This window comes from Chelon labrosus (genome assembly GCF_963514085.1).
Source record: "Chelon labrosus genome assembly, chromosome: 1".
In the NCBI taxonomy this organism is placed as follows: Eukaryota; Metazoa; Chordata; class Actinopteri; order Mugiliformes; family Mugilidae; genus Chelon; species Chelon labrosus.
This window is the reverse complement of record NC_140337.1, coordinates 2,468,929-2,493,340: the sequence shown is the minus strand read 5'-3', so window position 1 is coordinate 2,493,340 and position 24,412 is coordinate 2,468,929. Positions and strand designations below refer to the sequence as shown.

Below are 24,412 nucleotides of genomic sequence, written 5' to 3'. Positions count from 1 at the left end.
GTAGAGGCTCGAAAAGCCGAGCGTGGCATTCTCCGCGGTATGGAAGAACATGGATACCTCCCCTGGGTAAAGTGGGGGAGTCCTCCTCGGTTACTCTGTCTACTCTGTCTCGATAGAGGGCCTTAAATCTCTACTGTCACACATACATAAGCGTTTAGTGCCACAAAGATGCCGTGAGGTAGAAAGGCTTAATGTCACTCTCAGAGGTCAGAGGGAGTCCGAGTGTTGTCCAAGTGTGTACGTAAATGACTTTCTGCAGGATGGCAAACATTTCAATTATTAAATACTCCTCTTACAAACATTTAATAGCTTGATTAGCCATAACATTATGACCAACTCTCTAATATTATATAGATGACACCAAAACAGCCCTGACCCGTGAAGACATGGAGTCCACTAGACTTCTGAAGAAATGTTTTGGTATCTCGCACCAAGACGTTCATAGCAGATCCTTTAAGTGGTGAAAGTTGTGAGGCAGGACCTCCACTGATCCGACTCGCTTGTCCAGCACATCCCAACAGATGTCCGGTTGGATTGAGATGTGGGGAACTTGGAGTCCAAGTCAACACCTTTAACGCATTGTTGTGTTGGACTGAAACCTCTTTTCCTTCTTTGATTCAGTTTTGGTAGGTACCGACAAAGTGCTCTAACCCAGTCATATAGACAGAGTCAAATCCTTTCACTTCCTTTCATAATTTTTCCTGCTTCCATGTCAACTTTGAGGACAAACACACTTATATATTATGGTTGATTGGTGCATATTTAAAATGTTTTGTTGTTTGTTCTTGCAACAGTCTCTGTATATGTGTTTTAATCTTCTGTGGAGCACATAGTTGTATAGTTGCATGGAATAAGGTTTATGAAGTCTTTATAAGTCTAAGGTTTATAAGTGTTTGAAAGTACTAAAAACAAAATGTTTACTGTGTTTGTTCCACAGCCAGTGGTCAGACTGTATCGTTATTATAATTATTAGGGAGTCATTAGTGTAAAAGCAACCGTTTAATGTTGCTGCAAGATACAGCTTTCAGATAAATATTGTGGCATGTTGAATACAGTATTTACAACTCAAATGTGGTGAAGAGTACATGAAAGTACCCCAAAATTGTCCAATTTAAAAAAATAAATATCAATACAAATAAAATTGTATTGAGGTTAATAACGTTTATTATTAACCTCAATAAGTTGTAAAATAAATAACCGAAGTATGGAACTAGACCCAAGACTCGCTCACAGATCAGGGATCAGTTTTCCACGACTACACAGCTGCCGGAACAACCGAACAACAGGCTCCAGATAAGCCCGCAAAGTCACCGCCTACTTGAAAATGTTCAGTAAACTCCGTGCGACGTGATTGGTCAGAGCCATTGACGCATAGCACTAATATCTTTCAGCGATTGCTCCCGACTCTTGTCAAGGGCTGTCAGTCAAAATGACAGACCAATCAGAGAACGCATCCGACTCTTTGTTCCTCCCGTTTGCTCGGTGACGCAGAGGGTCATGTGTTGTTTGTGCTGTGGCCCGTAGAGATGTGTACAGGAGGAGAAGGGAACGGGTTGCTAACCGAGTTAGCCGGATCCTCCCGATTATAGAAACACGGCTGAGCGTGGTCATGTTGCACACGGTAGGCTTTATATCGTGAAAAGATCCTGCATTGGAATACCCGCCTCGCTGCTAAAAGGGCAAAGGGACCAGTTTGTTTCGGACGGAATAACAAAGCCGGTCTGTGAGGATTGCAAATCTGAGCCGAGTCAACGTTAGCTGGCCTAGCCGGACTCGGGAGCTCGTCTCCCAAAACAAGAATGGGGTCTAGGTCCGCTCGGATTAGCTTGCTAGTAAAGTGACCTTTGATTGTGTTTTCTGATGGCAAATTTTACGAATTACCAGGAAGGCAAGGCAGCGATGTTGATGGTGGAGGCGCAGCAGAGGGACGTGGGGGCGAAATCTGCGGCCGCCACCGCAAACGGAGACGGCTCGGTCGGGGAACCCCCTTCCCCGTTAATTAATAACGGCGGCGGCGGCGGAGGAGGAGGAGGAAGCAGCTCTCGTTTCCACCAACATCCACTGCCCTCCAACCACCTCCACCATCACCCGCCAAAGGATCAACAGCAGCACCATCACTACCAACTGGCTCCACAGCAGCAGCAGCAGCATTTTCCCGGAGAAAACATCGCAGAGTCCCCGGGCAGGAAAGCCGCCTCCTCGTCGTCTCTCAGCCAGGTACAAACCGCCGAGGACCCTGCCGCTGCCGCTGCCGCCGCCGCCGCCTCTAGCAGCAGCAGCAGCGGCGGCGGCGGCGGCGGCCATGTATACGCGGCGGTGAACGTCGCAAACACCGCGGACGTTGTGGATGATATTCGCAAATGTGGCTATTTGAGAAAGCAAAAACATGGACACAAGAGGTTTTTCGTGCTGCGGGCGGCCAGCCACCTCGGGCCGAGCCGCCTGGAGTACTACGACAGTGAGAAGAAATTCAGGAACAGCCTGCGCTCGGCTGCCGCGGCCGCCGCCAGCGGTGGAGCGGTGGCCCCTTCTCCTCCGAAGAGGGTTATTTACCTCTACCAGTGCTTCACGGTGAACAAAAGGGCGGATTCCAAAAACAAACACCTCATTGCCCTTTACACTAAGGACGAGTACTTTGCCATTGTGGCCGAAAACGAGCAGGAGCAGGAGGACTGGTATGTGGCTGTCAGTGAGCTGATGAGTGAGGGCAAAAAAGGGCACCTGGATTCAGATGATTTAGATGATGGCTATGGTACGGTCACCCCTGGTACTGTGTTTAAAGAGGTGTGGCAGGTGAATGTGAAACCAAAAGGACTAGGTCAAACTAAAAACCTCACAGGCGTTTACCGGCTCTGCCTCTCCACTAAAACCATTCACCTCGTCAAGTTGAACTCTGAGACCCCCTGTGTTAACCTCCAGCTGATGAACATCAGGCGCTGTGGACATTCGGAAAGCTTCTTCTTCATTGAGGTCGGCCGCTCCTCGTCTATTGGACCCGGGGAGATATGGATGCAGGTGGACGATTCCGTCGTGGCCCAAAACATGCACGAGACCATCCTGGAGACGATGAAAGCCCTGAAAGCTTTCGCGGAGTTTCGGCCGAGGAGCAAGAGCCAGTCGTCGGGCTCCAACCCCATGCCTTTCATCACCACGCGTCGCCACCTGGGCAACTTGCCACCGAGCCAGACCGGGCTGCAGCGCCGGTCGAGGACGGAATCTGTGGTCGGCACGCCGCCGTCAAGTAAAAGCTCCGGGGCAAGTGGTTATCGCTTCCGTACGTCCAGCGAAGGGGAAGGCACGATGAACCGGCCATTCCGCTCCGCCACGGGAAGTCTGGTGCACCTTAACTCGGCGCGCGCCCACCATGGGCGCCAGGAAGGGAGTGGCGGCGGCGGCGGCGGCAGCGGGATCGGCGTGGGAACCGGAAATGCTGGCACAAGCACAGGGAGCGGGCGCTACGTCAGAGCTGTCCCGGGGTCGTCGTCCACCTATCATGCCCGCTCTGCCTCGCTACCGGTCTCCCACTTCCCCTCCACCACCAGCCCCGTGAGCGTCTCCTCCAGCAGCGGCCACGGCTCCGTCTCCGACACACTCACCCGACCGTCAAGTGCCTCGATATGCGGCTCCCCGTCTGATGGTGGATTCAATTCTTCAGACGAGTACGGCTCCAGCCCCGGCGACTTCCGGTACTTCCGGGTTCGGAGTAACACACCGGACTCCCTGGGTAACACCCCACCAATAAGAGAGGAGAACTGTCTGAACGATTACATGGCCATGGGCTGGAACCGGGAGGTGTTTGGCACCAGTTTAGGCTCTGGAAACAACAGTGGGTGTGACACGCCACGTGATGACAGCACGTTGACAACAGAGGATGAGCGCCTTTCCTCATCTTCGTCGCTGAGGAGGAGGACGCACTCGTTCACCAGGCCTGCAGGTGGCGCGACCGGCGGTTCTGGAGTCGCAGTTTATCAGAAAATGACCCAGACCAACTTCTCACTGGACGAGGGGTCAGACATGTTAGCGTTTGGCAGCGGGCTGCTCCGTGGTGGGCCCTCCTCCTCCTCCTCCTCGCTCCGCTCCGACTACAGCTCCTGCTCCGAGCACAGCCAGCAGAGCCGCCCCTCCACGCTCTCTCGGACAGAGGCCGGTGCTGAGCGCCCTCCCCTTTCCTCGTCCTCCTCTGCCAAGGAAGACAGTGGCTACATGCCTATGATGTGTGGCGTGGCTGCTTCGCCGCGGGACACTCCCCCCGACTACATGCCTATGCAACCCAGTTCTTATTCCCATCATGTCTCCCATTCTCCTCAGTTTCACAGTCCAGCTTTAGCTACCCGTTCAGCTCACCACCACCTGCAGCTCCAGTCCCAGCCCTCCACAGACTCCCATGGCTACATGATGATGCTCCCAGGGGGCAGTGGCAGCTCCCCTTCCCCAGTGCAGGCCTCTCCCAGCCCTCACAGTAGCTCCAGCATGACTGGTGCTAGCGGGAGCGATAGCATAGCAGAGAGACCAGAGAATGGGGAATATATGGACATGTCGTATAGCAGCAGCAGTGGTGGTGGTGGGCGCAAGCTCTCAAATGAGGGGAGCTATTACACGCCTGGCACACCTGAAAGTACCCCCAAGTCTTACAGCCCCTATTTCTCCCTCCCTCGCTCCTATAAGGCCCCCACCAGAGAGAGGGATGAGAAGGAGTATGGGGAATATGTTCCCATGAGTTCTCCTGCCAAGCCAGTCTATTCATCAGTTGCCACAGGTTCAGTGTCAACGCCAGAGAAGAGGAGTGGGGGAGGCAGTAGCACCTTGACACCCTCTCACCCACCTCCGCCTTATGGAGCTCATCATACAACTGCAGTGATGGCTGACAGACGTGTTGTGAGGCCGAACCGTCTCCCTTTAGGCAGAAGGAGCTTCCACGGCCCGCTGCGGGTTAGTGAGCCCACGACAGCGTCTGCAGGCACCACGACTTCGGTCCCCGCCACTGGCAGCTCATCCGACGGGCCTTCGAGTCCCGGGGAGTACATTAACATTGAGTTTGGCGATCGCTACCCTCACCAACAGCAGCCCCCCGCCTACCCTCTCTCTGCCCAAGACGAAACATCTTCCCTGGGATCCAGTGACCACCGTCGCTCCCCTCCTCAGCTCCAAACTCATCAGGACTACATGAGTGTGGAGGTGGGAGCGGACCAGCAGGACAGCGCCGGATGTCTGAGTAAGAACCAGTCGCCCCGGCCCAGCCTTGTTGCCCCCTGGAACCCGCCCAGTTACATCCGACCCTTGGCTAGCAATCCTGGGGCGCTGGCCTCCCCTGGAGTTCAGGCTGGAGGTCACTGGAGGTCGATGGGTGACGACTACACGGACATGACATTTAACCTCACCAGAGGTGAGAGCCCCACAGCCATGCTGCAGCATCTCTGTGTGATAGAGGGACGCTACGGGCACGCTGCCTCCACCTCCTCCTCATCCATTTCTCCTCCTCTTCCTCCATCGAGCCCAGGCAGGGCGCCAAAACACCAACTGGAGCCCAAGGTGGTCCGAGCCGACCCTCAAGGCAGGAGGAGACACAGCTCTGAGACATTTTCCTCCACCTCCTCCAATTCAACCCCCTCTGGAGGCGGGCTCGGCCCCTCATCCTCAGCCACTCATCCCACCCTGGTAAACCCAGCAGCCCCCAATGGATCTTATCTAGCGGAGGGTCAGGCTTCCAGATGGGCCAGTTCAGCATCGTTCGACAGCGCGTGGATGACGGTGGATGGTGTAGGGGACTCGCCGGCTCACCACACCCCAACAAGAACCACAGAAACAGCCACGGCTTCTGGAACCTCAGCTTCCTCCTCCTCCTCCTCATCAGGGGCTGGACCCAGTCGAATGTGCAGAAACATGTCTGTCGGCTACCAGAACGGCCTCAACTACATCGCCCTGGAGCTGAGGGAGGATGCGAGTAATGTGGGAGCCGTGACGTCGGGAGCTGGGAGCAGCAACGGGAGCATGGCGGCGGTGGGGACGGTGCCTCTGCCTGAGAACGGTGCCTATGCCAGTATAGACTTCACCAAATCAGATGGAGTCACCACGACAACCAAGGGTGAGTGATGAGTGTCTTGTTTGCGTTTTTATCGTGTCAGGTTGAGAGGTTGCTGCTCAGGGCTTGTTGATGCTGAGTTTTAGTGTGTGAGTAAAACTGAAATCCAAAATAAGCACGAGTGCCGTGCTATTATTAGCCACATTTTATCAGTTTTCATCTCCTGTAGTGAAATGTATTTTGAACCAAGTCTCTGTGATATCGGCAAGGCTGCGTTCAGGCACGCTGAGCAGCCAGTCATCCTCTTCAAAGGCGTCTGTCCAGGGAAATGAAGTCTGTTCTTTTAACAGTACAGGAAGTGGCACCAATATGTTGTTCGTGTAGAGGTCTGTGCGTGCTGTGTGCCAGCAGACTGCTGTTGGATTAGCTTGCTGAATGAACTGTAGTTTGTCTGAGGTCAAGTGCAAACCGACCCCCACCCCACCCCCTCCCAAAAAAAGCTTCCATTTACTTCCTGTCTTTGCAGCCGATGGTTGTGTGACTGTGCTTGTCTGTGCACGTGCCGCTGTTTTCTTTGTGTCAGCATGTATGCAGAGTGTACAGATGTGTGGGTGTTTGTGTGTTTAGAGCCTTTTGTCTGCTGTGAGGCGGTCACCTGAGGAGCTTTTCTACATCTTTGGAAACGCGTATTTGCTTTACATTTCTTTATTTCTTTACATTTTTCCAGCCAGATGCACCAAAAGTTCGGGAACTGACTACTTTACCTCGTTGCAAGTTGTTCAGAGTTGTCAGAGCTCTTCCAAACACAATGAGTCACTCTTCTGACTGCCCTTTGTTGATGTGATTTGCTGTTGTCACAGCTTGAACATCTAGTTCTTCAGTCTGAAACGTTTGGCGTACTACTGAAAGAAAAAGTCATTTAGACCTCCATTAAACTAATTATACATAAGTCAGCAAAGAGGAGAGGTGGTCCAGAACGTAAAATTAATTTTTATACATATTAAAGTAATATTACCCTGTAATATTGTTTTTCTCTGTCAGTATCAGTCAGGAACATGTGCTGTAGTTATTTATGTGTATGGCTATACATGCTATGGGTCTAAAGTAACTCAAATAATGAAAAAATTACTACTTACTACCATTATGCTGTTTTGTTTTGTTTTTTCAAAGAAAGAATCTGATTACCAAAGTGTACCTAATGAATTGGCAAATGAGTGTATATCCGCAAAGAGGAGATGTGGTCCAAGAACTTAAAATGCATTTTACTACCATAAAAATAGTAACAACTCTTTGTACTCCTGGTGTTTTCCAGTACTCTAAATGTTCCTGTGTTTATTTTTCTTAAGTTTTTTTAATTTTTTTTATTTAATAAAACCTGGAAAGCATGAAAGATTCATAAGAGACTGAGAAATGCATTTGGACGTTGTTATTTTTGAGGGTGGTAATACAGCTGGATTATTGTCAAAATAATAGGAACAGTTAAATAGTCCTAGACACCGCAGCCTCCAAAATGAAAACACAGTTGCATCAACAGCTCGCTCACTTATTTTGACTAATGCACCAGAAAGAAAAAGAAAGAAAGTGAGTGTATCTCAGCACGGAGGAACTTAAAATGAATATTATTCTCCGTACTGTTTTCGACATTGGCCATCAACACAGCAGTTACTCTAAATGTTTCGGTGTTGAGTTTTCCATTCTTTATCTAAAATAATGAAGAAAATACCTATTTTAATTTACAAATGTCACTAATTTCTTTCAACTAACACTCAAAACGCACAAAAGAATCAGAAGAGTGTGAAAAATGCACTCCATATTCTTATTTTGAAAGCTTGTCGCAGCCTTAAAGCAGTCAATAAACTACTCAGCAGTCATCTGAGTATAAATATAGTTACAGATCTGTCACCCGATCTCCACCGTGTCCATTCGGTAAAGAAAAATGTTTCCGCATTAAAGTGGGTTAACAGTAACGTAGAGTTGATGCTAAGCTCTACTTGTAGCGCCTGTGGACTTTTTTCATTCTTTATGTTACCTGGGGTCTTCCTTCACTGTGCCAGTTGTAATGCTCTTACATGGAGATGCTCTGGAAGGGATAAGCCTTCAGTTGGTGCTGTTAGATGTTGCATTCGAGGCTCAAGAGGATGTTTTGACTTCGTTTTCAGTCCTCCTCTTTGATTGCCTCCTTTTCTCTTATGTTCTGCGTTTGCCCCACTTCCTCCCTGAGTCGTCGCTTTTCTCTCTCGCCCTGTGTGTGTGTGTGTGTGTGTGTGTGTGCGTGCGCGCGCTTGAGCATGAGTCAGGATTCTCTGCGAACGCTGACTGATTCATTTGTTTATCGCCGCGCTGTGGGTGTGTGGTAAATCACTGGCGAATCTGTGCTCGCTAAGAGATCAGCCGACGCACGGAGCGCTCAAACACATCCCATTGTTTGTGTTTGTCCATCTTTGTCCGTCTGCCAGCAGGTTCATTAAGCAACAAGCACTGTGTACGCGTGTGTGTTGGTTCATGCAGTTCAAGGTAACGTTCAGAAATGTTAATCCACACAGTCTTAGTCCGTGCGTGTTTACAGTCTCTGCATCTAGGTAGGTGTGTGCGTTTGCGTGCGCTGAGTCATGGCAGGCAGCCTTTGATGTGGCGCTGTAATTGCGGCGGCGGCGTGTCAAGGCACACAGCAGGGCTGAGAGGAAACGCATCATCATCGCTCAGGAATGCACTTCCTCTCAGCTGCAGTGTTGAACTGATAGAAGCACACCTGGATCCTTGACCCAGAGGAGAGAGAGGGAGGGAGAGGACCAGCTGGAAAGGACGTTTTGTGTGTAACCTGCGAAACGTTGCAGTAAATCTGAAATAAAACACAAAATAGGTACGTTTACTGTACATGAGTTGGGCTTCAGGAAATAACCGTTGATTAAACACAAAAATTATTTGTTCGTTGGAGTTTGAAGGAATCATATCACCTTCTTGCTGAAGTTGACAGCGATCCGTATCAGCCAGTCTGAGTCCCGATCTGAAAGTTAGCTAACGTTAAAAATAATACGTTACGCTGATACTTTGATAGCAAGCTTCATTTACTTAATATGTTGCTAAACATAACACAGCTAAGTGTAAATGTCCAACTGTTGCACAGTAGGTAATCCTGTCAGATCCGTTGTGTTATTGTGTATGGGTCGGTCAGTCTGGCCCCGTCTATTAATGTTAACTTTTTCAAGTAACACTCACGGTCCTGGAGAGTAAGTGACTGTACGCATTCAGATTAAAAATAAACTTGCCCACTCAAAGTGCTAATCAGAGTTAATTAACATATTCTTGTGCATTGTATTGCCTCCAGCTAAGTCCCGCCCACTAAAAAACATTGTCATGTTTGTTAACACAAAAGGGGTCTAAAGGGGTCTAACAGTCTTCTACTACCACCTTACCAAACTTCCCCATTGCATAAGTTATACATTGCTGTCTGACTGACTTCATTTCCAGAGTAAAGTTCTTTGACACAGCAGACGTGTTTAGTTTAATGATTTTGGTTATTCTTCTTCTTTGATTTTTGGTAGCTGTGACGCTAGCCAACTGCCACTAAAGCAAAAGAAGAAGAAGAATTAGTTTAGATACTACAGGGACATGGTTTTGGTTTATGACAGAGATAAAATAAATGACTACAAAAGATCAATACCAATCAGGACATCCCTATTATTTATTGCAGCCTTTCAAACGCTCCAGTAATGTCTCATGGTCATTATTGTTCAGCCATAAGTACTCTGTGTGGTCTGAGCCCTCCCTCAGTCTCATTTGTCAGGTGCCAAAAGGGTTAATGCTGGGTCAAGAGAGATGTGTCCTTATACCCGCACAGAGTGGCAGTTTTTAGACGTTGTTGGCGGCTGTGGGAACCTGCCCTTTTCCTCCTCACCCTTCCCTAGTGTCCTGGGCAAGTGGTGGTAAGGGGTTAGGAAGAGTGTGAAGCAGGGTTATCGGAGTATAAAGCCGCCTGGGGGAGGGGGGTAGTGCAAGATGTGAGAGAAGATGGGACGAGGCTGCCCTTTCCCTCTCTCGTTCCCACCTCCACGGCCGGGACCTTCTATATTTACAGGTCTATTTCCAGACTGACATGAATTTATGGGCCGGTTGGAGGCATGCGCTGGTGCTCGTAACAGGACCCCCCCCCCCCTTCGCCACCCTTTTTTTTTTTTGTCCCTGTGTGTGTGTTGCATGCAGCGGTCTCACTCCCCTCTTAAGTAGCCAGATATGTACACCCACAGATGTTAGAATTATTAACCATCAGGCATGCACACCGAGCAATTTTGATTTTAAGCCGCCATTCTGCCTGTCCCAGGGAAGTATTTGTGGCTCTCTGAAAGCCCCCAGAGGTTGAGTTTTTCTCTTTATGCCCCATTTCAGTGTCCATTTAGCAAATAAATAATCTCAAAATAACTTGCACCGTTTGATGAGCGCCTTCATTCATGGGACTGACATGGTGAATGTGCTTTTAGCTTGGGTGGCCTGCGCTGAGAAGCATGGGAATCTATAAACCCGGCAGCGTTGGTGTCCTTTGAGCTAAACAAGAAATTGAACCCCTAACCCTGGGCAAGTTAACACCGGCAGGATTCCCATTTGATGAATTTCTGGAGTGTTACAGAATTTAAGGTGGTCTTTCCCAGAGTATTAAATTTCTGTTCAGAGCTGCTCTTTGTGATCAGTTCTTAGCTTTTCAATGAAGCACAGTTGACCCTCAAGTACAGCTGATCAGTTACTAATTACTTGTTCCAGTGTCTGAAATTTGAGAATTTGCTGCTTTTCATTATGTTTCGTGACACACACAACCTAATATCTTTTGGTTTTAGGCATTTGAATAGATGAAATATGCATCTAAGGAATCACCTGTAGCTTTAAGAAGGCTTTTTGTGAGTTTATGAATGAGGTCATGCAGTTTAAATAATGTCAGCTGCAGCATTTACTCCACAGAAATTGTTGTGTCTCGACAGTAATAAATGGACCTAAACACCGCGAGCCATGTTGTCTCACCGTTCGGCAGCTTTTTACTTGGTCTGAGTGTAGATTTTATTGGTGGTCGTGGGTGTCACTTCATCACTGAGGCTCCTGTGTCTCTCAAACGTCCAGAAACGCTATGGTTAAATACTGCAGACACACAGTAATGATAAAGCAAGGTTTTACTAGAGCACCACTTGACTTACAGGAATGTGACATTAGATAACTTTATTAGTCTGAATATATGTGCAAATGCGTGTTTAAGATTAACTGTGTGTGCCTCATCTATCAGCTTCCGGTGACCACAGTTTGAACCGAGAAAGTTTAAATGTTGCAGCTTACGTGCAGTTATGTTTAAATTATGTGGCGTCATAATGAACATATTTTTTTCATCAATTGATTGATTTTGTTTTTCTGTCTTTTAAAGTTTTGCAGTGTCATGCTTTAGTCAAAATGTCCAGAACATTTAGACCACATACCAGTGAAGTCATTGGCCCCAGATGGTCTGTGGTTTTAACCATCCCAAAACTAGTCAAATGTCCAAATTTTAATGGATGTATGTAGGGCTGCAACAAACGATTATTGATCAATCTGTTGATTACTTCTTCATTTAATATATTTACTATTTTATGCGTCATTGATCTTTTGCTTAACTACTAAAATGTAACAGAATTTCTTGTATAAAATTTTATTCAAACATCACATGTTAGATCCAAAAAAGTTCAAAAAAGGCAACTGGACTTGTACAAGTCTAACTCTACAAGTCCAGTTGCCTTTTTTGAACCTTTTTGGATATACCATGACCTGGATGACTGAGAACCTTCACAGACATCACATGTTAGAACATCTATTAATCTTTTTTTCAAGATTTTTTGAGTGTAATTAGCAATGGTGTTTTTACTATATTCTGTCTTTAATTAACATGTATGATTTAACCTCAGCTTCAGCTGATTTGTGCTGATTGTAATTGATGCAATTCAGTTACAAATTCAGTTTGGCCAAATTTTAAAATCAAGACATGTAGCTGGGCCAGACATGTAAGGCGCTTAATACGCTGTTAGTAATGACAAATTTCAAACCAATGTAGATCAATGTGATGAAAAGTATACTCTTTTTATTCATAATCTCTCTTACTTTTGGTAAATGACAAAGGCAGATCGAAAAGTGCATAAAACATAACGACACCCAATGTTTGTGCTCATTGGGGGGTAAAATTTTATTAGTGAGCAACAGAAATAGCTTCTTACGCTACGTGAGTTGTCCATGCCGTTTTCTCCGTGAGATTAAATTGAGTATGGAGGCTCTGGGGGTGGCTTTGGGGAGGGGGTGAGGGGAGAGCTGATTCCTGGAGCAATAGGAAAGGGATCCATAGTATTAATATCGTATGGGAAACAATGTAACCAGACTGAATTCACTGGAATAGTCCATATATTCAGTGGCTACCTTTGGGAGTACCTTTAGTTTTAGTAGGTGTGTAGCCACTTTGTCTTCTTTAAAGGATCTGACAGTTTTGAGCTAATGGTCGTATTACTGCCTTCTGACGTTTGAGATCTGGGTTTTTTGGTAAAAACTGCGTCACGTCAACGTATTCTATGCAAATCGACATACCCTGTTAATGTCATCGATGACGCCCACAAGCCGTTGCAGCACTAGTTGTATGAGATTTTTGAGAATAGTTGGTGTCCTCAAATGGCGTCATGTTTACCTTGTTCACAAGAATAGTACATAGTCGAGTTAAAGAGTTGTGAAATATTTTTGAGGTAAATGGTAAATTAACATATTGTAATTTTGTTGATTTTTAGAATTTTCTCCATGAATTTATTAGTCTGAGGAAAATGTTGTTAACTGAGAGCTTAATATTTTCCGCAACAGTTGGTGCAGACCAAAGCAGATCTCAAAGCAGACCGACATATTTGACCCAGCCTCCAACTTAATGTTTCTTTGTATCTGCTAAAACTGTAAATAAACTCCGGCTTGATAACACGCTTGGTATTTACAACCAGCGGCAACCTTCGACTAGAAAATTCAATTCTCAAATTACCAGTATCGCCAGGTGGTTTACTGTTTTTAGGGCGTGGAGCTTTGACAAAATAGAGCCAAATGGAACAAATTTTCAGTGCCTGATCAAATTGCCGTCATCTTTTGCTCCTGCACTTAAAAGGCTGCCGCCCCAGCAGTCACACCGGCCTGTGTCAGGTCAGCACGTTAAGCTCGCTGTACACTCCCATGATGCCTTTCATCTGTTGTCCCAGCTGGGTGAATTGGGTTTAAGGACGGGGGGGGGGGGGCGAGGCGAGTCTCAGCACCTGCATGTGTCTCAGTAACACAACAAGCTGTTAGCTAATGCAGGTGTTGGGCGAACAGTGTTTTTATAACCAGAGTCGAGTGTTTGTGTGTTGAGCCGAGGTCAGCTCAGGTCAGTCAGGCTCGTGTCCTAAGAGCGTTGTTTTGATCAAAGTCCACGCCTGGACTGCAGAAAAAACCCAGAGACCTCAGACTGTCTCTCTCTGTCTGTCTCACACACAGTTTTCTTCATTGCCATGACCATAATGAAGCACATCATTGCCAAAGCTTGTTGTTTGCAATGTAAGTATAATGATTCAGAAAGTTAAGAAAATACACAACTACAATGTTCACCAATGGTGGACAGTTAGAGGCAGTTAGAGGGCCAACAGTGACCTTCCAAGGGAAAGGATTTAGCCCCCAATGTAAACTGCACAGTCCAAAACTACATGCTTTTTCATGATCATATTGCTAGTTTACTAACAGTGCCACTACACTCGACCCAAGTGATATGTTGAGCTGTGTTTCATCTGTAAACTAAATGAAATACTTGCTTAGAAAATGATCTCAAGCCAAAAATAAAATAAATATAAAAATAAGTACCAAAGGTGCAGACCTGGGTTGAAGTAATGGAAAAAAACACAACTTATTTTTTGATTTAACTTTTCCGAACTATTGTTTTTAAAAAAAATGAATTTCAGGCAACATGTTTGGGAGCATTTTTGCTGCACAAAATGCAAAGAGCCTCTTGAAAATGTTCTCCATGTGTATGGAAAATATGTTGCTCCTTCACAATAAAAGCCTTGCAGTTAGAAGTAATGTTAACAAGCCGGAACAGTCCATGCATTATATTTATTTTCACACTCTACAACAATATATACACAGCTGCGTCTGACTTATGATTTATCTGTTGTGCCTTAGTAAATTTTGTTGCTTGGTTCCAAATGACGGTATTCAAATTTCTTGATTTGTCTTAAACAGTCCAAAATGTGATATTCAGTTTAAAATAATAATGTCTTTGTTGTCACATTTGGTTTTGAAAAACTGTAAGTGGACTTGTGCATAGTTTTCTGATATTTTATTGACTAAGATAATGTGATAAAAGATAATGTGTTGACCGTTTAATTCTGAAAATAGTCTTTAGTCTTGGTTGTCTCCGTATTTTGTTGTCAGCAGTAATAAGTCTTTGGTAGTTCAGACTATTAAAAGAAGATGCATTGTGGACGCATTTGAGAGCTGATCACTCAGACTAGTGATCAGGGCCATTGGTGGCCATATATCTTTGGTAGTGTGAACGCACAACGTCCCGGCCACATTGATGGACCACCTGCCCAACTGTCGTCCCTTGCGTAGGTGGAGTTTTTCCTCATTCATTCAGAAAAAGGACATTATTACACTATTACGAAAAGACAGCCTCACTGCAAATTTTGTTCATTAGTAGGGAGAGCCTTTAAATCAGTATTTCAACCCCATATTACTTGGGATTTTTCTTTCACATCTGCAAACGGTGAAGCGGCAACAGTGTGTAAAGGCGATGTAATCTGAGATTTATTTGGGTCTCTTAAATAACGTCAGAACAACATAAATAAATAAATAAATGGTAACATAAAGAGTGTACTTTCAGTGAGCGTGTGTCTTCATAACTCATATTGTTCCATAATTTGCATCATGTCCCCATGTCATGGTGCCCAAGCAACAAGCAGTGCTGTTCCTGGTTCTGAAACAGCATTAGGTAGCGATAGGTTTGCAGAATATGCTATTTGCTAATTTCCATACAGAGTGAGAATCTGCGGGAATATAGTAGCTCAAGATGCATCACATATGAACACAGTCACTTAAAGCTGGAACTTGGGATCAGAGCATTCTGTACACATGTTAATACCATGTCTGAACATGCTCTCATTGATCTGCATCTTGGTTTCGTCTGTTGTCAAGTTGCTGATACACTGTTTTGGCTTTTATTTAGTCACACCAGATTGTTTTTCAGTCCGCTACACTTCTCTGTGCCGTTTACTCTAGTTTTTCTATCAGTCCATCCGTCCCTCCATCCCCGTGGCTAACAAACAGAGGAGCAGCATTCCAGCAGTGCCCCCTGTCAAAGCATCAGTATTGTGGCGTGCTGCTCACATTGTTGTGTCAGACAAAGCTTCGCTCTCAGTGGAATAACCCAGCTGGACGGCAGCCATCGCAAGGGTCATTCGGGGCCGCCGGGCCGCACCATAACAGCCGACCTGACAGCCCGGGCCCGGCCATGATAGTGGGGCAGGAAACAAACTTTATGTGTGTGTGTTTATGTCTGCTGGCAGCGAGCGGGATCCAAAGTTCACCGGCCACGCTCACTTATTTACCAGACAAACAGATTTTTTTATACAACGAGCAGTTTGAGCCAAGCCACCCGCTCGGACAGAGATGTCTTACATCTGTGCTCCTTCTCTGAAAGTCTCCCAGACGGCAAACATACCGTCATCAGCAACTGTATAAACACCAGATACACTCAGTTTTACTGTGATTAGAAGCCTGTTTCCATCTTCATGGCCTCTTTAATATTATTGCTGTACTGATTGACCTCAGAGAAATGGCTGCATTAGTATACACACATTCATTTCCCAGTGTGGTTGGTGGTCACTGGTAATTTCCATCCCTGAGCTGACCCAAACACTGCTGTCGGGAAGGACTCTTCATATCTCCAAAACGTCTACATGGACGGATTTTAGAAACCTCTGTATTCATATTTGTTTTAATTAAACAGTGCTCTTCGAAAAGGTCATCCTGATGCGACTCAGGACCACATAACCCTTCAGAAAATCCCTCAAAATGTGGAGAAACAAGGTTTGCGCCTGTCTGCAGCTGTGTGTTTGGACGGCCGAGCCCAAAGCCAGACAGATTCCATTCAAAATTAGTCAGCACCGCTAGGCTTCAAAATGTCCAAAAACAACTAATATTGTCAGTCCAAAACCACTGTCAGTGAACCGGCCACATTCCATTTTCTGGTGTGTGCGTGTCACATCAGGCAAATACAAAACAGTTTTTCTGTTGGCCTCTGTAGATGTCTTTTATGGATTCCTATTACGTTTACAGCTGAAAGTGGTGATTATTTTCCTTATTAAATAATCACTTATTTTCTTAGTTTTTTTTTCTTCTAAGAAATGACAGTGATCAGACTTGTGAAAATGCTTTAAGATCCCTTTCTTTAAGTGATCAAGTGTCCCAAATCCAAGAGTACCCACTTTCATAGCGCAAAACATTAAGAAAACCCACAAGCTGCCACCACTTAGAAGCGATTATGAAAAGACAGATTTTCTTTAACCACTGCAAATAGCACAGCAGCAACATTATTGTATGAATAGGCGCATCCAGGGTTCTAATTATGATCTGGGCTTCGTTTAGGTCTCTCAAATAACTAACACCAGGACAGGGATAAATAAATAATACCTTAAAGTCCCCTCTTTCAGTAGGTCAGAGCGACTTTACAGTTCACGATGTTCCACAATTTGTATCATTTCCCCTCGTCATGACACACACACATTGCGGTTCATGGTTCTGAAACAGCAATAGGTAGTGATTTATTGTTTTGAGACAGTTGCCGTTTGCACAAGATTATACTGCGCCCTAAAATATCTTTTTGTGTTTTGTTTTGGTTAAAAAGGAACTTTGTGTCTTGCTGTCTTAGTTCATGCTGAACTTGGATCATTTCCTTCCGTAGACTGTATATAACATCAAAGTACACATGAACTAAAATGGTGTCTGTCCATTTTGCGGAGTTCTTATCATGGTGTTGCATTTCAAGCTGCCAGCTGCCAAGGGGAGCTCGACATGCTGCCACATCATACATCTTTATATACAGTCTGTAATTCCCAGGCAGAGAAATTGAATATTTTTACATTAGTTCTCCGTCTTCATCAAGGTTTATATTAAAGATTTAAAATCTTTCTTAGGTGAAAAGCTCTGAAAATCAATGAGCTTTTGTATTTGTTGTAATGTGTTATCAAAGATTTAAGCTAATGTACTCTCATTTTTTTTCCCCCCTCAGACTGAGCAACATTGGGTCATCTTCCTCCTCCTCCTCTTCATCTCTCTGCTCGGGGCACTTGACCCTGCCGGCGACCTTTGGCCTCCTCTGCCGGCGACCTCTGACTTTCACTCAGACTGAGAAGCTCCCGGATGCAGACGACAACAACAACATGACAAAAGAAAAAGAGAAACGCTTGCAGTTTTTTTTTTTTTTTTCCATTTATTTTCCTTGTGTTTTATATGCATATCTTGTTTTGTTTTTTAAAATCATTTCCCCTCTACAATCGATGCTGCCAGTGTGTGCTGCTCTCCCCCTCGTCAGTGAGTGTTGACCGTGGGGCGTCGACACAAATGCAGATAGTCTATTTATCAGATGGTTCTGCTTCTCCGTTCGGTATTACAAAAAAAAGGGAAGTAGGAATTCAAAGTAAAGGCATTAGATGGTAAATGGACTGCACTTACATAGCGCCTTTTTACCTTTACAAAGCGCTTTATTTTGCCCTCATTCACACACCAGTGGAGGCAGAATCGCGCCTGCAATCAGTGTCTTGCCCAAGGACACTTCTTTGGCTTGTGGTTAGGAGGATTGACCAACTACTCATTGATAAGTGGACAATCCGATCTACCACCTGAGCCGCCCGCATTTTGGTACAGACTTTTATGTTGCATTGAATTTCATTGTTTATTATTATAATTTTTTTTACCCCATGTTCAGTCCATCCTCGGCACCGTGCAGTTATTACATTTTGGACAAAATTGTGGTAGAAAATGTATATTTTTTTAATTGCTTCACTTGAGTCCCCCCCATCCCCCCACCCCCTTCCCCAAATGGTACAAGCTCGTGGGTGGGTCCATTTTAGCTTCAGAGTGGCATTGCACACGTGTCATGCTCGTTCCCAGGTAGACACATTTTCACCATTTTTGCACGGCACTCGCACCTCAGTGACACAGTAGCACCCACTGCTTCGGCGGGCCTGCTTCGGATACGACTGGGTAGCACAGCTGCAGTACCGCGCCAGTGTGGATTTATCAGTGTACTAATGCAATGCCAAACCTTAAAGCATTACTCTCCTCATATTATGTAGTGCATATTATTTATTTGTTAGCACAGGTACAAATGTTCCGGTACATTTCTTTGTTAGTTTTCATGACTGATGGTACTAGGCAGGACGGGAATGTAGCTAGGTACAGAGAATTTGCTGTAACGTACTATTGTCACTACTCTCGTAAATGTATGCTAGCAACTGGTTAGCTTAGCATGCAGATTGGCACCAGCTGTTTAAAGGTAATGTCATGGACCTAGTAGCACTGCTGAGGGTCGCTAACTTACACACTCTACCACACTTTTTATGGGGTGTGCGTGTTAAAATTATGAAAACCTGCCTGGCCGTCGTGCTGTTTTGGCAACCTTTTCTTGTCTTTATGCTAAGCTAACTGGCTGCTTGCTCATTTTGGGAAATAGCCTGCTACAGGCTGAATGCTGGAGCATTACAGTTGATGCTACTCTCATAAATGTATGCTAAAAATGGTTGATTAGCTTAGCTTAGCTTACCATGTAGACTGACTAAAGCTTTTCAAAGGTAACCTAATGCACCTAGCAGCACTGCTAAACGTTGCTAATTAACAACGTTTACCAAACTATGAAAAAATTCATTTGTCTTTTTACAGGGCGTTAATGTGTGTGACTACTTAAGAAATAGTAGCAAATTTGTCAGAGTTGCATGAAGCCATGTTAACCTTTTTCAAGTCTGCATGCTAAGCAAAGCTAACTAGCCGCTGGCACGCTTTGGCTACAGATCTTTTGTCGAACTAGCAAAATGATTCAAAGGTTCAGGATCTGAGCTGATTTGGCTGGCTATTATAAAAGGTTCCCGTCCTGCAGCTCGCTTGGTTTATCTGCACAACATCTGTTTAGCAGATTTAAGAAGGTGTTTTTTTGGGTGTGTGTGTGTGTTCAGTTTTACCTCATACGGTCCGTAGCACAGTTCAGGTTAGCAAGGGAGAGTGCCGCTAAAACGCAGACACACACACAACGCTGTGAAAGCTAAAAGCACAAAGTACAGACGCTAACAGAATGCAAACACAAAACTAATGCACACTCTTGAAATGCAAGTGCATTTAAGTGAACCGTATGCTGTACTTTGTAGGCAAGTATGCACACATGTCACGGTCATGTGGCGTCTCCCATGCTTGCCTTCATAATGCACACTCAGAGTCGCCACGCAGCCCTATTTAGGCGAGGGTAACTCCTGTGTGCGCTGGTTTTGGCTCTTTGTCAGCAGCCCCTTCATGACGTCCGGGATTTTTCACACACATATGCATGCTGGGGTGTTCGTCAGCGGCTCTGGGTGACGTAAAGAGATTTCCAGTAACCTGAGCTCCAGTCCCAGGTGCAGCGCACTGGACATACTTACCCTGTGACAACCTCACACACATATGCTTTAGGACAGACAGCGAGCACCCACATCAATCAGCGTGTGACCGCCTCCTCTCACACACACTTATTCACACTCATTAGCCCATATTTAGCATTTCCAATCGCACTACTCTCCCACGGTTGTTACCCACGCAACTGTTTTCATAGAGAAGGACTGACAGCTAGCGTAGCCCACAGAATTTCATTTTTTTTTTGTTCAGTATTCACTCATCTAATGTTATCTTCACCCCAATTTTCTCTCCTTTTTTCAGCCCGTTCTTTTTTTTTGTTGTTGTCTTTGATTTGCTTGGACAGATGAAGGCCTGTCACTCTGTCTGAGCCTTTGTGTGGGCCACATTATCACTGCAGAGCTGGGAAGGAGGGAGGGATGGAGCTGAGGTCTTTCCAAATACTCACTCAAGTCTGGCAGATTTTTGTCACATTGTCAGAGATTGATTTCAGACCGATGCTCTTTGAACTGCACGGACTCGGTGAACTCTGCAAATCTGGTACTCAGTGTTCATTCAAGTTTTCAGCCACTGTTTTCAGGCCTTTTGGATTTGGACAATATTTTAATTTTTTGCATACAAGATTTTAAATATACATACATAGCATATCTTGTGTGAAGCAAGATAATTTCCAGGAACTTCATAGCTACAGAAATTTCAGTCCGCTGAAATTGAACAAATCTGTGAAAACAAAATTAAAGTTTCACTTTTAGTAGATGTGTCCCACACCACTCTATTTACAGTTTAATGTCATTAAATTGACTTGTAGGAGAAAGCCAATGTAAGAGTTAAAAATGGAAATAGCAGCAGCCCTTTCCTCATTTCACTTGAAGCCACAACGTTCTGGAAGACTATTTTATCACAATGTGTTATTTTTTGCATACAAGATAAAATGCGTATGCCTTGTGTGTTGCAAGATTAAAATAACCCTGGAACTTGGTGGCTACAGAAAACGGGTCTAAGTACTGCTGCTGAAATGTAACAAATCCGCTTAGAACACCATTTAAAGTCTCACTTTTCGAATAATTTTTGATTGAACGGTAGCGTGTAGGTTTAATTTTAGTGTCTCCAAAACACTGTAGTTTGACTCAAAGTGGCACAGTCCAGTTTTTGTAACAAACTGGCTAAAAATGTCAGCCATGAAGTTCTGGAAGATAAAGATACGAGGTAAAATATGTATACATAATCTTGTGTGTTGCAAGATAGAAATCATCTATAGAACTATAATGGCTGCAGAAATTTCAGTCAAAGTTCTGCTGCTTAAATTCTAGCACTATTCAAGTCTCGCTTATATATTTTTCGATGCTAACTGTAGCATGTGTATCAAACCACACTATTTACAAAATAAATTTCAGTGTCGTGTCTCCATTTATGTAGAAGACGACAGTGAGAAATACTACAACTTCCGCTGTTCACGACCCAAAGAATCTTAATTTTCAACTGATTAATCAAATATCTTGATAGTTTCCTCACAGACGAACTACAATGTTTTTACTATTCTGGCTTGAATGAGCAAATGGGTAAAGTTCAGAGTGTCAGGACTGAGTCCAGTATCCCAATCTGGACAAATCCACAATTCATTAAGCTGCTCTGATTCAAGCAAAACATGCTCCGTCTATCCCACCATCCCAGCTCCCTCTTTTAAATTCCATTTTGTGTGTCTGTGGACTTAAATGTTAAAGTTGGTACAGAGCCCCCACCCACCCCCTCCCCAGGTCGGGATATTTAACTTTCCTCAAATTATCTAATTACTCAAAATGATTATAAACTTTGTCTTATATGTACATTATGAACAATTGGAGATATTTCCCCCTTTTTGAACAAACAAAAAAATTGCAAATATTTTTGCTGTTGAGACAGATTTAGTTTGTTGGAAATGTTTTGCGTGTAGGCTACAGCGACGTGTTAAGTTTTTAATGCAAGGGCAAAAGAAAAAAAAAACATTAAAGATAAATTCTTGGGGGTAATTTTTTTATTATTATTTTTTTAAATCCTCCTTAATTTATTTGAAATCAATTGCCTTCACGTTGGACTAACCCCTGTTTAATTCTTTGTCAGAATCCGTTTATTTTGGCAACGATTCAACCTCAAAACTGTCCTCAATGTGTTTCTTGTTAGGGGTGGAGAAAGAAATGAGACCTGCGTAATATATACATACATACATGCATATATGTGTGTGTGTATAATCCTCACAGAGAAGGCTTGTTAGGGTACTGCATCATTATGCAAACTTTTGTTTCCTTTGTTTTTTTCCCTCTAATCTTTTGATTTATTTTATATTCTAGTTTACAGAGGCAAACAAATAATCTTATTCTTGGTTGTTTTGTTGTATCGGGGCTTCTCTAAACACAAAGTGACACAAGGGTAGTTTTTTTAAGAGTACATAGGCATTTTGCAGTTATTTGTATAAATGAAATGGGTTACAACCTGCCAATGTTTATTTTTTTGTAACTATATTACAGTTTATTTGCTGCTGTGTAGTACAGTTACCAGTCAATGAGGATGAAGATGATGTTTACTGCCCTGCTATCAAGCATGGGTCAGTGTTTTTTTTTTTTTTTTTAAAAGAACCTCTTACCTTTCCGAAACTTCTGGAGGATTTCGGGGGGAGAGGGGCGGAGTCAAAGCAAATCCCACTCTACCCTGCTACCTGTGTTCTTATTTTCCGAGTTGAATGCTGTTGTTTATTAGCTTTACAGGAAAGAGTTAATTAAAAAAAAAAAATACTGTGGAGGTGTGTATCCTTCGTATGTGCATTATTTTTCAGCGACGTACGTCCTTATATACGAAAAGAAAAAAAAACTGTTGGAAATCCTCCTTGTGTAAATATGGAAAGCTCAAGTTGTCGCTTTTTTCATGTTATGATCAGCGCTTCAGCAGATGCCCTGTCCCCTTTTTTTTTTTTTTTTTTTTTTTTTTTTAGTTTTACTCTCTTTTTCTTTCTCTTTTTTTCCTCGTTGCAGAAAAGGGGGCTCGGAGGGGTACTCAGAGGCGATTTGAGCATCGGCATAGTGTTTATATTTATCAAAACTTTTTTGCTTTCAATAGAGCTATTGCAATAAAAATGTGTTCATGTAACTCTTGCTCTCTGCTGTCTTTTTTCTTTCTCTTTTTTTTGTGTATATTTACAATTCGGTGTTTGTCTAGCGTTACACAATAGTCCAGTTTCTCAACACAAGCAAAGACTTTTGCGTCACTGGAGACAAAAAAGAGGTCTAAATGTACCAGTAAAGTCAAGTTTGCGTGAGTATGCTACATTTTTTGGCACACTTGCTACAACACACTGAAAAGCTAATAACACAGAAACCGCTTTTGAAGTTGAAGTCATCATGATGTCACATCATGTTTCTATAGCGTCAAATAACTAAAACCGAACTTATCAGAAATATTGGACTCTTGAGTATACATCAGTATTAAATCTAAAATTACGGAAACCGTCCTTTAAATTTTTTATATTTTAAACAATGTATAACGGGCGGCACAGTGGTGTGGTGATTAGCACTGATGCCTCACCGCAAGAAGGTCCCGGGTTCGAATCCATGGGCCGACTCGGCCTTTCTGTGTGGAGTTTGAATGTTCTCCCTGTGTCTGCGTGGGTTCTCTCCTGATTCTCCAGCTTCCTCCAACTGTCCAAAGACATGCTTGAGCTCTACTTGCTTTGGCTCCAGTCTGTGAGAAATACTTCAGGATGTTTTTTATCTACAAATCTTTAAAACACCTTAGTTATTCAGACTGAGCCTGTATTATTTAACATAATACCAATAAAGCTGTTAAAAAAAAAAAAAAAAAAACTGGCCTACAGTTGGACCTCACTGCTGACCCCTGCAGTTTAGTTTGACCTTTAAAGAGGTTTATTTTGTCTTATGTCTTTTTTTAAGGGAAGTACATATAACATTCTGTGACTCCTCCAGTCTAATTTCATTCGATGTCCACATGTATGTGCTTTTGTGCTCTGCTATAAACTCAGATCTCTGTTTTATTGAGGTGTAAATGCAGATTAAACCCCGACGTAGAGACGAACTGACTTTTGATTGCATTAAGAATGAATGATGAAAGAACTCCACGGCTGCAGACCTGTTTTCCTTCCAAGCTGCACGACTCTTTCACCCGTGAAACCTGTTAAAAAAGATGAGTATCAACTAGAAAACAAGCGCGTTTCCTCATTCCAGCTTTTTTTTTTTTTTTTTTGTGGATGAGGCATTTTCAGACGATGACAAGCCCTGTTTATCCAACTCAGGTGACGCGGGCTCAACATCCCAAAGTCCAACTGTCAAAACAAACCAAAGTCCACTCTGGTCATGAGAGCGGGTCAGCTGAGGGGAGAGTTTTGATCCGCCGCTTACAACAGGGTGGTGTCCTGCTTTGTTTGTCTGCCGCATTCATGTAAGTCAATAAGTCAAACATCTGAATGCTCAAACATGAAATCAGCTGCTGTTTTTGAATGAAAATGAACCTATTTATGTCATTTTGATTTACTTTTAAAAAAGGAGCAAAAACTACCTTCATGTGAGAATGCTCAATGCACAAATTCAACCAAATCAGTTTAAGTCGGAGCACAAAAAATACAGATGCCAAATAGCCAATCAAAGGATTTGCCTTTTGATTCCTCAGTGGATAGGCCTCAAAATTTACTGTTCCTTGAATAATAATTTTAAAGGGAGGAGTTCACAAAAACAGCGTGAAGAAATTACCAATGTCCTTTAA

At 44.0% G+C, this 24,412-nt stretch overlaps 1 protein-coding gene across 1 annotated transcript; it reads left to right on the top strand.

The window, feature by feature from the left end:
- The first annotated feature begins 1,358 nt into the window (after positions 1-1,358).
- Positions 1,359-23,289, top strand: irs4b (insulin receptor substrate 4b). The gene is made up of 2 exons (XM_084546805.1): positions 1,359-6,082; positions 17,304-23,289. Exons 1-2 carry the CDS (start codon positions 1,861-1,863, stop codon positions 17,306-17,308), a joined length of 4,227 nt encoding a protein of 1,408 aa, XP_084402931.1. The 5' UTR covers positions 1,359-1,860; the 3' UTR covers positions 17,309-23,289.
- The last annotated feature ends 1,123 nt before the right edge of the window (positions 23,290-24,412 follow it).

Coding starts and splice junctions, on each gene's coding strand:
- irs4b (XM_084546805.1), top strand. CDS start 1,861: ATGGCAAATTTTACGAATTACCAGGAAGGCAAGGCAGCGATGTTGATG.